Source organism: Nicotiana tomentosiformis, chromosome 5 (genome assembly GCF_000390325.3).
Source record: "Nicotiana tomentosiformis chromosome 5, ASM39032v3, whole genome shotgun sequence".
NCBI classification, from domain to species: Eukaryota; Viridiplantae; Streptophyta; class Magnoliopsida; order Solanales; family Solanaceae; genus Nicotiana; species Nicotiana tomentosiformis.
The window spans coordinates 104,534,746-104,548,223 of NC_090816.1; the positions used below are offsets into that span (position 1 = coordinate 104,534,746).

General features: G+C 41.5%; 1 protein-coding gene across 1 annotated transcript; it reads left to right on the forward strand.

The window, feature by feature from the left end:
- The first annotated feature begins 416 nt into the window (after positions 1–416).
- Positions 417–2,402, forward strand: LOC138892929 (uncharacterized). The gene is made up of 3 exons (XM_070176685.1): positions 417–596; positions 1,363–1,471; positions 2,173–2,402. The coding sequence occupies exons 1-3, from the start codon at positions 417–419 to the stop codon at positions 2,400–2,402; spliced, it is 519 nt and encodes a 172-aa protein (XP_070032786.1).
- Positions 2,403–13,478: the final 11,076 nt, after the last annotated feature.

Genomic DNA, 13,478 nt, shown 5'->3' on the forward strand with positions numbered 1-13,478 from the left:
GTAAATCTTAGAAGTTCGTGAATTGTGACTCCAGATCCGAGTGGTAGTAATTAATGAAGTTTTTATATTATTCCGCACTCGCTGTATTTCATTTTAGCTTATTTGTTATTATTTACTGAATTAAATAAGGATTGGCTTAATAATTCTCTAACGTCGGCTTGCCTAGCAAGTGGAATGTTAGGCGTCATCACGGTCCCAACGGTGGAAATTTCGGGTCATGACAAGTTGGTATCAGAGATTAGGTCTCACAATTCACGAGCAGGCTTAGTAAAGTCTGGAGGATCGGTACAGAGACATTTGTACTTATCTTCAAGAGGCTATGAAATTTAGGAATAAATTTCATTTCTATTCTTCTCTGTCGTGCGATTTTATTCTATCATTGCCGATTGAACTCTTCTATTCTTGTCCTTCGGCAGATGGCGAGAGCATGTACCATATCTTCAGCTGAGCAGCAGCCAGAGCCTCCAGTGGCATCTCCTACGAGGGGCAGTGGTCGAGGCCGAGGTCGTGCCAGAGGCCGAGGCAAGGGTAGAGCTCAGCCCAGAGCTCGAGCAGCAGCACCAGCAATGGAGCCTCAAGTAGAGTTTGATGAGGAGGTTCCAGCCCAGACTGTTCCTACCTAGCCAGCTCAGGTCCCGGAGGAGGTTTCAGGATGCTTTGGTCTTTTTGGTGAGCCTTATGGAGAGTGTGGCTCAGACTGGTACATTTCCCATGGCATCAGCCGTCTCTCAGGTGGGAGGAGGAGCACAGACTCCTGCTACTCACACTCCGTAGCAGATGGCTCCCCAGTATCAGACTCCAGTAGCTCAGCCAGCCGGAGTAGTTCAGCCGGTTGTTGCGGCACAGGCCGGTGGTGGGTCAGCTATGTCTTCTGAGTCGTTATGGAGATTGGACAGGTTTACCAAGATCTTCCCAGTTCGCTTCAGTGGTACTCCTTCAGAGGATCCCTAAGAGTATCTTAATAGCTGTCATGAGGTACTACGTAACATGGGTATAGTGGAGACCCATTAGGTCGACTTTGCTGCATTTCAGATGACTGGTTCCGCCAAGAAGTGGTGGAGAGATTATTTGTTGACCAGACCAGCTGGATCGCCTGCTCTTACTTGGGACCAGTTCTCTCAGCTCTTCCCATAGAAGTTTCTCCCTATCACATTGAGAGAGGAACATCGACATCAGTTCGAGCGTCTCCAGCATAACAGTATGACTGTTACTCAGTATGAGACCCGTTTTGTGGATTTAGCCCGTCATGCTCTACTTCTACTTCCTATCGAAAGAGAGAGGGTGAGGAGGTTTATTGACAGACTTGCTCAGCCTATTAGATTGCAGATGGCTAATGAGACTGGGAGTGAGATTTCTTTTCAGGCGACTGCCAATGTCGCCAGGCGAGTCGAGATGGTTCTTTCTCTGGGAGGTCAGGGGTCTGACAAGAGACCACGTCATTCTGAGGGATTCAGCGGTGCCTCATCTGGAGGTAGGGGTACTTTTGGTAGAGGCCATCCTCCCAGCCATTTCATTCAGCACTGCAGGCATCCCACGGTGCCTCAGGTGGTCGTGGCCCTCATATGCCTTATTCCGACCAGCTAGCCTACAGTGCATCACCAGCTCCTATTAGTGCACCTCCGCTCTACAGTTTTTAGGGTGGTTACTCTGGTCAACAGGGTCAGTTTCAGGGTCAGCAGTCATAGCAGCCAAGGTCCTGTTATACTTGTGGTGATCCGAGGCACATTGCTAGATTTTGCCCCCGGGCATCGGGCAGCTCACAACATCAGGGTTCTCGTACCATGGTTCTGGCACCAGTTGTTGCACCGCCTGCTCAGCCAGCCAGAGACAGAGGTCAGGCAGCCAGAGGTAGAGGCCATACTGTTAGAGGTGGAGGTTAGGCCGTTAGAGGTGGAGGCCAGCTAGCTAGAGGCCGTCCCAGGGACGTAGTTCAGGGTGATGAGGCCCAACCCCGGTGTTATGCTTTTCAAGCCAGGCCTGAGATTGAGACATCTGACGCTGTTATCACAGATATTGTTTCAGTTTGCAGTAGAGATACTTCAGTTCTATTTGATCCGGGTTCTACTTATTCCTACGTGTCATCCTATTTTGCTTCATATTTGGTTGTGCCTCGTGATTCTTTAAGTGCTCATGTGTATGTGTCCACACCTATGGAAGATGCTATTATTGCAGATCGTGTTTATCGTTCGTGTGTGGTCACCATTAGGAGTCTTGATACTTGTGTAGATATTCGACTTCTCGATATGGTCGATTTTTATGTTATCTTGGGTATGGATTGGCTATCACCTTATCATGCTATATTGGATTGTCATGCCAAGACGATGACTTTAGCTTTGCCTGGATTGCCTCGATTAGAGTGGAAGGGGACTCCTGGCCATTATACCAGCATGGTTATCTCTTAAATGAAGGCTCGACGTATGGTCGAGAAGGGGTGTCTACCTTAATTGGCTTATGTCCGCGATTCTAGTGCAGAGGTTCCTTCCATGGATTCAGTACCAGTTGTTTGTGAGTTTCCAGAGGTGTTTCCTGCAGACCTGCCGGGGATGCCACCCGACAGGGATATTGATTTCTGTATTGATTTGGCTCCGGGCACTCAGCCCATTTCCATTTCTCCATACCGTATGGTCCTGCCAGAGCTGAAAGAATTGAAGGAACAATTGCAAGATTTACTTGATAAGGGCTTCATTAGACCTAGTGTCTCGCCCTGGGGTGCACCTATGTTGTTTGTGAAGAAGAAGGATGGATCGATGAGGATGTGCATAGATTATCGACAGTTGAACAAAGTCACCATCAAGAACAAGTATCCATTGTCGAGGATTGATGACTTATTTTATTAGCTTCAGGGTGCCAAAGTGTTTTCGAAGATTAATTTGAGATCTGGCTACCATCAGTTGAGGATTACGACATTTGATGTCCCTAAGACAGCTTTTCGGACTCGGTACGGGTATTATGAATTTCTGGTGATGTCCTTTGGGTTGTCAAATGCCCCAACAGCATTCATGGATTTGATGAAAGAGAGCCAACCAATTATATGCTAAATTTTCAAAGTGCGAGTTTTGGCTGGATTTAGTCGCTTTCTTGGGGCACGTTGAATCAGCAGAGGGCATTCCGGTAGATCCTAAGAAAATTGAGGCAGTTCAAAACTGGCCTAGACCCACTTTAGCTACGGAAATCAAGAGTTTCTTGGGTTTGGCGGACTATTACCGTCGATTTGTGGAGGGGTTTTCATCTATAGTAGCCCCGTTGACCAGGTTAACCCAGAAGGGTGCCCCGTTCAAATAGTCAGACGAGTGTGAGGCGAGCTTTTAGAAACTGAAGACTGCTTTAACTACAACACCGGTGTTGGTGTTTCCCACAGGTTCAGGATCTTATACAGTATATTGTGATGCATCTCGTGTAAGGTTCGGTGCGGTATTGATGCAGGAGGGCAGGGTGATCGCATATGCGTTGCGGCAGTTAAAGGTTCATGAGAAGAATTACCATGTCCATGACTTAGAGCTAGCAGCCATTGTTCATGCGCTGAAGATTTGGAGGCACTATCTTTACGGTGTGTCGTGTGAGGTTTTCACGGATCATCGGAGCCTTCAGTCTTTGTTCAAGCAAAAGATCTCAATTTGAGGTAGAAAAGGTGGTTGGAGCTATTGAAAGACTATGATATCACCATCTTGTATCATCCCGGGAAGGCCAATGTGGTGGCCAACGCATTGAATAGAAAGGCAGCGAGTATGGGCAGCCTTGCATTCATTCCAATCGGTGAGAGGCCGCTTGTATCAGATGTTCATACTTTAGCCAACCGGTTTGTAAGGTTGGATATTTCAGAGCCCCGCCATATTCTAGCTTGTATAGTCGCTCGGTCTTCTTTGTTTGAGCGTATCAGAGATCGGCAGTATGACGACCCTCATTTGTTAGTCCTTAGGGAAACAGTGCAGCACGGTGATGCCAAGCAGGTCACTGTGGGAGATGACGGAGTTTTGAGGATGCAGGGTCGTGTTTGTGTGCCTAATGTGGATGGACTTCGTGAGTTGATTCTTGAGGAGGCCCACAGTTCCCGGTATTCTATTCATCCGAGCACCGCCAAGATGTATCAGGACTTGAGGCAACATTATTAGTGGAGGAGGATGAAGAAGGATATAGTTGCTTATGTAGCTCGGTGTCTAAATTGTCAGCAAGTAAAGTATGAGCATCAGAGACCTAGTGGTTTGCTTCAGCAGATAGAGATTCCTGAGTGGAAGTGGGAGCGTATCACTATGGATTTCGTTGTTGGACTCCCACGGACTCAGAGGAAGCGCGATGTCATTTGGGTCATTGTGGACAGGCTGACTAAGTCAGCGCATTTCATTCCTGTGGCAGTTACCTATTCTTCAGAGCGGTTGGCAAAGATTTACATCCACGAGATTGTCCGTTTTCACGGTGTGCCCGTGTCTATCATTTCTGATCGAGGTACGTAGTTCACCTCTCACTTCTAGAGGGCATTACAGTGTGAGTTAGGCACGCGGGTTGAGTTGAGCACAACGTTTCATCCTCAGACGGATGGACAGTTCGAACGCACTATTCAGATCTTGGAGGATATGCCCTGCGCATGTGTTATAGACTTTAGAGGATCATGGGATTAGTTCTTGCCCCTTGCAGAGTTCGCCTACAACAACAGCTACCAGTTGAGCATTCAGATGGCTCCCTATAAGGCATTATACGGTAGGCGGTGCCGGTCTCCAGTTGGATGGTTCGAGCCGGGGGAGGCTTGGTTGTTGGGTATAAATCTAGTACAGGATGCCTTGGATAAGGTCAAGATTATTCAGGATCGACTTCGTACAGCTCAGTCCAGGTAGAAGAGTTATACCGACCGCAGAGTTTGTGATGTTGCATTCATGGTCGAGGAGAGAGTGTTGCTTCGGGTATCACCCATGAAGGGTGTAATGAGGTTCAGAAAGAAGGGCAAGTTGAGCCCTAGGTATATCGGACCTTTTGAGATTCTAGAGAGAGTGGGAGAGGTGGCTTACAGGCTTGCGTTACCACCGGGGTTATCAGCAGTTCATCCGGTGTTCCATGTGTCCATGCTTAGGAAGTATCACGGTGATCTGTCCCACGTGTTAGATTTCAGCTCTGTCCACTTGGATAAGGATTTGACTTATGAGAAAGAGCCGGTGGCTGTTCTATCCCGGCAGGTTCGACAGTTGAGGTCTAAGAGTTATCCTTCAGTTCGAGTGCATTGGAGAGGTCATCTCGTTGGGGTAGCTAGTTGGGAGTCCGAGTCAGATATGCGGAGTAGATATCCACATCTTTTCACCAGATCAGGTACTTTTCTATATCCGTTCGAGGACAAATGGTTGTTTTAGAGGTGGAAAATGTGATGACCCGATAGGTCATCTTATATTTTAGAATTTGATTCTGTGTTTCAAGGTATCAAAAACCTCATTTTAGCCTTCCTCGATTTGTGTGCGCAATTCGGGTGTTCTTCTGGAAAGCTTATATGTTAAAAACTGATAAAAATAAGAATTTTGCCTTAGAAATTCATTTAAGTTGACTTCGGTCAACGTTTTGAGCAACCGGACCCTAATTTGTATTTTGACGGTCCCGGTAGGTCTGTATCAAAATTTGGAACCTGGGCATACGCCCGAAATCAAATTCCGAGATCCTTAGCTCGAGATATAAAATCTTGATAAAAAATGAAAAGTTTGAAAGTTTAATAATTTTTAGAATTGACTGATGTTTGGTCTTGTCGATACTGGGTCCGTATTTTGGTTTCGGAGCCCGGTACAGGTCCATTATTATATTTATGACTTGTCTGTGAAATTTAGTGAGAAACTGAGTTTATTTGACGTGATTTGGACGTTCGGTTGTGAAAATAGAAGTTTTAAAGTTTTCTTCAAAATTTTATTTGAATTGTTGTCTGATTCGTAGTTCTAGGCATTATTTTGGTATTTTGTTCGCGCGAGCGAGTTCGTATGAGGTTTTTGGACTTGTGTGCATAATTAGTTTGGAGCCTCGAGGGTTCGTATGAGGCTACGGAAGCTTTTTGCACTTAGAAATCTGTTTTTTTTGTGCTTCAGCTGTTATCTGGTGTGTTCTTCTTCGCGTTCGCGAAAGTACTCTCGCGAACGCGAAGAGTAAACTGGGGCAAGGTGATTTTCTTAATCGCGAACGCGGTAGCTGGGTCGCGAATGCGAAGCAATGGGGGCCTTACCCTTCGCGAACGCGACCAGCTTCTCGCGAAGCTTTAGAGACCTAGGGGAGGGGTTAGTCATTCTTCCAAGCGAATGCGAGCATGGGCTCGTGAACACGAAGGTCAGAGGGAGCAAATTTCGCGAATGCGAAGGAGGACTCACAAACGTGAAAGCCACTCGAGCTGCTGCTCATCGCGAACCTGGCAGGCCCCTTCGCGAACGCGAAGAAGGCCTGACGTCCAGATCTTAAAACAGAACCAAAATGGGATTTTACCCATTTTTCATAAACTCTCCAATAGAGATCGGCCTAGGTGCGATTTGGAAGAGAAAACTCAACATCAATTCATAGGTTTGTACTCTTTAACTCATTTTCTTCCATTTCTATCATCACCCATTAACTTCTTAGCCCTAATCTTTGTTCTTTCATGCTAGAAAACTAGGGATTTAGGAAGAATTTGCGGGTTTTTGCAAATTTGGGGATTTAGGCCTCAATTTGGGGTCCGATTCCGAAACTAAGTATAAAGTCGGGCTCGGGGGTGAACGGGTAAATGGATAGGTTTTGACCAAGCAGGCCCGGGGTCGATTTTTGACTTTTTGGGAGAAAGGTTGTGGAATCTAAATTTATGCAATGTAATTGATTTCTTTAGCAATATTTGATATTATTGAGTCATTTGTGAAAAGATACGAGTGGTTTGGAGGTGGATTCTAGAGAAAAAGCGATAATTGGGCATTGAGTGACCTTTGGAGCGAGGTAACTGTTGTGGTTAACCTTGACTTGAGGGAATAAGACTTGTTTGTATATTTGCTACATGTTTAAATGTTAGGGGAACAATGTATATGTGAGGTGACGAGTACTTATGCGTTGTAGTCGGGTTAAAGCATGCGGGCGGGGCTTGGTTTCTTTCAATTATAGCTTCCTTTGTTCAAGTTATCCATATTTAGACTAGTATTGTTAAATTGATCATTCTTATCATATTTACGGATCTTCTGGTGATAATTGAGTATTGATTCTGAAGTTGAGGTTGATATTGTTGAACCAAATGTTGAAGTAAGGCTTGTACTTGTTATTCTATCTCCTTGTTGTTATTTGTTTATTGCATTATGGTAAGGGAGAGTGTTAATGCACGAAGGGTGATGCCATGCCATATTGTGAGTGTTAATGCACGAAGGGTGATATCGTGCCACATTGTGAGTGTTAATGCACGAAGGGTGATGCCATGCCATGTTATGCGAGTTAATGCACGAAGGGTGATGCCATGCCATGTTATGAGAGTTAATGCACGAAGGGTGATGCCGTGCTGTTTCTATTGATCTTATGGTGAGATTGATAGTAAAAGCACGAAGGGTGATACTGTGTATTTTTCCTTTACTGTGTTTACTTGTTCTTATTGGTTCATAGTATATTGGTTGTTCATGTTACCATTCTGTTGTAGTTCTCTATCTCGTATTCCCCTCAGCGTGTTCCCCCTTCCCAATAGTACATGTTTAGTTGTTATTTGTACATATACTGTTAAATTGCACAGGTTTGTTATGTAGGTATCTTGTCATAGCCTCGTCACTACTTCGTCGAGGTTAGGCTCGACACTTACTAGTACATAGGGTCGGTTGTACTGATACTGCACTCTACACTTCTTGTGCAGATTTTGGTATTGGTCCCAGCTGATAGAGAGGCGCAGCAGCTCGGACTGGTTCATCACAGACTCACGGTAGATCTGTTGGCGTTCGCAGACCTTGAAGTCCCCGTCTATCTTTTCAATTCTTTTCTTTTACTGTTTCTTTCGTTGAAATAATTTTATTTCTTTCAGACTTTTACTTATAGTAAATCCTAGATGTTCGTGAATTGTAACTCCAGATCCGGGTGATAGTAATTAATGAAGTTTTATATTATTCTGCACTCGCTGTATTTCATTTTAGCTTATTTGTTGTTATTTACTGAATTGAATAAGGATTGGCTTAATAATTCTTTAACATCGGCTTGCCTAGGAAGCGGAATGTTAGGCGTCATCACGGTCCCGACAGTGAATATTTCGGGTCGTGACATTGAAGAACCAAAAGATTCTTCAAACTAAAGAATTCTCTTGTGCTTCATGTTCTCAAGGAAAACCGATTATTTGACCATCAGTAATTAAAGTTGGAGTTGAATCTCCTGCATTTTTGGAACGTATACAAGGTGATATATGTGGGCCCATACACCCTCCATGTGGACCATTCAGATATTATATGTTTTTGATAGATGCATCTACAAGATGGTCACATGTGTGCTTGTTATCAACCCGCAATTTGGCCTTTGCGAGGTTACTAGCTCAATTAATAAGATTAAGAGCATAATTTCCAGATTATGCAATTAAAACACTCCGTCTTGATAATGCTGGTGAATTTATGTCCTAGGCCTTTAATGATTATTGAATATCAACTGGAATAACAATTGGGCATCCAGTTGCTCATGTTCATACTCAAAATGGTCTAGCGGAATCATTGATCAAATACCTCCAATTAATTGCTAGACCAATTCTTATGAGAACAAAAATTTCCATTTCAGCATGGGGCCATGCTATTTTGCATGCAGCAGCTCTTGTGCGGATCAGACCCACAAGTTATCATAAAGTCTCCCCAATACAATTGCCTTTTGGTCAGGAGCCAAATATTTCCCACCTTAGAATATTTTGATGTGCAGTATATGTTCCAATTGCTCCACCACAACGCACAAAGATGGGACCCCAAAGAAGATTGAGGATATATGTTGGGTATGAATCTCCTTCTATTATAAAATATTTGGAACTTATGATTGGAGATTTATTTACGACAAGCTTTGTTGATTGCCATTTTGATGAATCAGTATACCCAATATTAGGGGGAGAAAATAAGCAATTGCAAAAAGAGATAGATTGGAATGCATTATCACTATCTCATTTAGATCCTCGAACAAATCAATGTGAATACGAGGTTCAAAAGATAATTTATTTGCAAAATATTGCAAATCAATTACCAGATACATTCACTAACCTACCAAGGGTGACTAAGTCATATATTCCAGTTGCTAATGCTCCTGTTCGAATTGATGTCCCGGTTGAAAAATCTATAAATACAAATGAGTCTAAGACACGCTTGAAACGTGGTAGACCAATTAGTTCCAAAGATAAAAATCCTCGAAAATGAAAAGGAGAAAATTATCTAGGAGATCATAATATGGAGGCAATTGCTCAAAAAGAGCCCCGTGACATAACAAATGATAAGACCTCAGAGGAGGTCCAGGTACCTGAAAATAATAAGAATGAAGAGATCTCAATAAGTTAAGTCTCTACGGGAAAAAGGTGGAACCGAAATAATATTATTGCCGACAACATTTTTGCTTATAATGTTGCTGTAGAGATAATGCAACAAGATGAGGATCTTGAACCAAGATCTGTCGATGAATGTAGACAGAGAAATGATTGGCCAAAATTGAAAGACGCTATCCAGGTAGAATTAGCATCACTTGAAAAACGTGAAGTATTCAGACGTATAGTCCGAATACCTGAAGGAATAAAGCCAGTGGGATACAAATGGGTTTTTGTTAGATATAAAGCACGACTTGTGGCACAAGGATTTTTGCAAAGACCTAGCATTGATTATATGGAGACATATTCTCTTGTGGTGGATGCAATCACTTTCAGGTATCTTATAAATTTGGCAGTCCATGAAAATTTTGATATGCGTTTGATGGATGTTGTCACAGCCTACTTGTATGGCATGTTCAATAAAGCTTCAAAAATCCTTATATGAATTGAAACAATCAAGGTGAATGTGGTATAATTGGCTGAGTGAGTATTTGCTGAAAGAAGGGTATAAGAATGATCCAATTTGTCCTTGTGTATTTATAAGAAGGTCTGGACTTGAATTTGTTATAATTGTTGTGTATGCTGATGATCTAAATATCATTGGAACTCCTGGGGAGCTTCCAAAAGACTGTTTGAAGAAAGAGTTTGAAATGAAAGATCTTGGAAAGACAAAATTTTGTCTTGGTCTACAAATTGAGCATATAAAAGATGAAATTTTTTGTCCATCAATCAACTTATACCAAAAAGATCCTAAAGTGTTTTATATGGATAAATCACATCCATTGAGTACCCCGATGGTTGTGAGATCACTTGATATAAATAAAGATCCATTTCGACCTCATGAAAATGATGGAGAGCTTCTTGGTGATGAAAATCCACATCTTAGTGCAAGTGGGGCACTAATATATTTTGCAAATAATACTTGACCAGATATAACTTTTGCAGTAAGTTTATTAGCAAAATTTAGTTCCTTTCCAACAACAAGACACTGGAATGGTGTTAAGCATATTTTTAGATACCTCCGAGGGACTATTGATATGGGATTATTTTATTCTTATGAATCTGATTCACAAATGACTGGTTATGCAGATGCATGTTATTTATCTGATCCATATAAAGCCCGATCTTTAACAGGCTATCTATTTACTTGTGGAGGTACAACTATTTCATGGCATCCAACAAAACAAACTTTAGCTGCTACATCTTCAAATCATGCAGAGATAATAGCTATTCATGAGGCTAGTCGAGAGTGTGTATGGTTGAGATCAGTGACTCAACACATTCAACAATTGTGTGATCTTTCTTTGAAAATGAAGATTCCGACGATATTGTATGAAGATAATGATGCTTGCATAGCTCAACTAAAAGGAGGGTATATGAAAGGAGACAAAACAAAGCACATTTCACCAAAATTCTTTTTCACGCATGATCTTCAACAAAATGGTGAGATAGATGTTCAATAAATTCGTTCAAGTGATAATCTGGTAGATTTGTTCCCAAAGGCATTGCCAACATCAACATTTGAGAAGCTGAGACATAAGATTGGAATGCATCGTCTCCGAGATATCAAATAAAGTTTTCATCAGAGGGAGTATAATACGTGTTGTACTCTTTTTTCCTTAACCAAAGTTTTGTCCCAATTGGGATTTCCCGGTAAGGTTTTTAATGAGGCAGTACTTAGTGCGTATTACAATATATGTGTACTCTTTTTCCTTCACTAGGCTTTTTCCCACTGAGTTTTTCCTAGTAAGGTTTTAACGAGGCACATTATCTTTTAAATGGACATCCAAGGGGGAGCATTAGGAGTGTTATGAGATGAATGCACGTGATTGAGATGAATGCATTTGTCTATCCATTTAACGTACTTTGTATTCATGTACTCAATTAAGAAGTACATTAACTTATAACCTTTGAATGTATTTGTACATTTATAAATAAGGAACTTTGACCCTATGAAAAACACCCGAAGAAGAGAAATAACAAAATCATTCTCCCTCCTATATATCTTGTCTCCATTACTATATTGTTCTAGTTTGCTCTCATTTCTTAATACTATTTATTTTCTTCTTCTTTTTTGTTTGATTTTTCTTTTCCTCTTTTATTTTTGGCTAAAGACTTATATGACCTTATTTAAATATAGAGTATTTAAATTCAGTTCCCGAATTTAAATCAAGTGTGTACCTATAGATTTAAATAAGTAAGGGTACTTGATTCGCATACCATCTTTCACTTCCCAGGTGGCTTCTTCAACAATATGATTTCTCTGTATGACTTACATGAACAAAAAAACAAAATTGACTGTAATTTTCTTACTTATCTATCAACAATAGGTATCGGCTACTCATCTATCACGACCTGAAATCTGACCTGTCGTGATGACGCCTATCTCAATACTCGGCAAACTGATAACATCAATAACCCCCGATTTCCTTTAAGTTTGAAAAACATAATATTTAAATACAATACAAAATCTCACAAATACTGATACGAACACTCCGCAAAATCTGGTGTCACTGAGTACATGAGCATCTAATATGATTACAAGTCTTAAAAATACGGTCTATGATAGTCAGAGACCAAATACAGTAAACAAGGAGATAGGGAAGGAGAGACAAGGTCTGTTAAACACGGCAACTACCTCAAAATCTCCAAAAATTCAACTACACGAAAGAATCAACACCCGCTATGTCCGGAAATACCTGGATCTGCACATGAAGTACATGGTATAGTAGGAGTACAACCAACTCAGTAAGTAATAATAATAAATAAGCAACTGAAGATAGTGACGAGCTACACAGTTATAGTTCATTTTCAGTAATTCCAGCAAAGAATAGACATGCTTTCAAATCCCGTATTTTAAGTCAAATCAATTCTATACAGTTCAAGTTCATGTATTCCGGATATAAAATCTTTCAGAAAATTTCACAACAATGACAGATAGCAACTAAGTGCAGCAACAAATGAAAATCAAGTACAGTCTCTCAGGACAATAATCACTCACTGGGCTCCCAACCCTCAGCCCTCAGCACTCACACTCAATGGATACACGCGCTCACTGGGGTTGTACAGACTCCGGAGGGGCTCATACAACCCAAGCTCTATAATCTACACGGACAACTCACGTGCTATAATATCCTGCATGGACAACTCACGTGCCATAGTATCCTTACCTCACCGACATGCCCTCGGCCTTACTCAGTCCTCAACCTCCCTAGTCTCTCGGCTCTCGAAAATCACAAAGATCAGCCCAAACAAAGATAACATAGTGTATGAACAAAATCAAGAAAGACTGAGGTATGATACGCAAGTAAAATCATGACTAAGTACAAGATAGAAATTAGCAAATAATTCAATAAGTATGCGACCTATGCGAGTTCCCACAGTACTATCACATAGCCTAGGCATGATTTCTAACATGATTTACAATAAAATTTCTTTGATACATAGAGAGCATATAGCTAACAACAAGTTATTCAACTTTACAATTGTTACACCCTGTGCGTCCCAAGGTGCCGTAATGAATATGAGACTTGTTAATCATGATTTAAATGATTTTAAAGTCATAATATGGCTATATATTATGTTTTTATAGAAAATATGAAATTTGGGAAAAATCGGATTAAAGTTGCGAAAACACCGACTAAGGATTTGCCTTGTAACAGAGCTTTTTGAGAAATAAATTTTGTATGCTACATGAGGTCTTTTTGGGACATATTATATACCAAATTGAAGGTCTTAGAACTTAGTTTCCAACTCTCTTAGCCGTTCATTGATACAACACCCGGATAAAAAGTTAGAAGCATTGAAAGAAGGGTCAATCATAGGGTGCCAAGTAGCACGTTTTTGACTTTTTTAAAAAATGGGATATTTACATTCCATCTCATCTCTTTCTCCATTTTTCCAGAGAACACACCCAAATAACACCCCTAACTTTACTCTTAAGCTCTCTGCAAGAGCTTCAAACAAGATTATCATCCCGGGCACGGAATCAAGAAGCGAT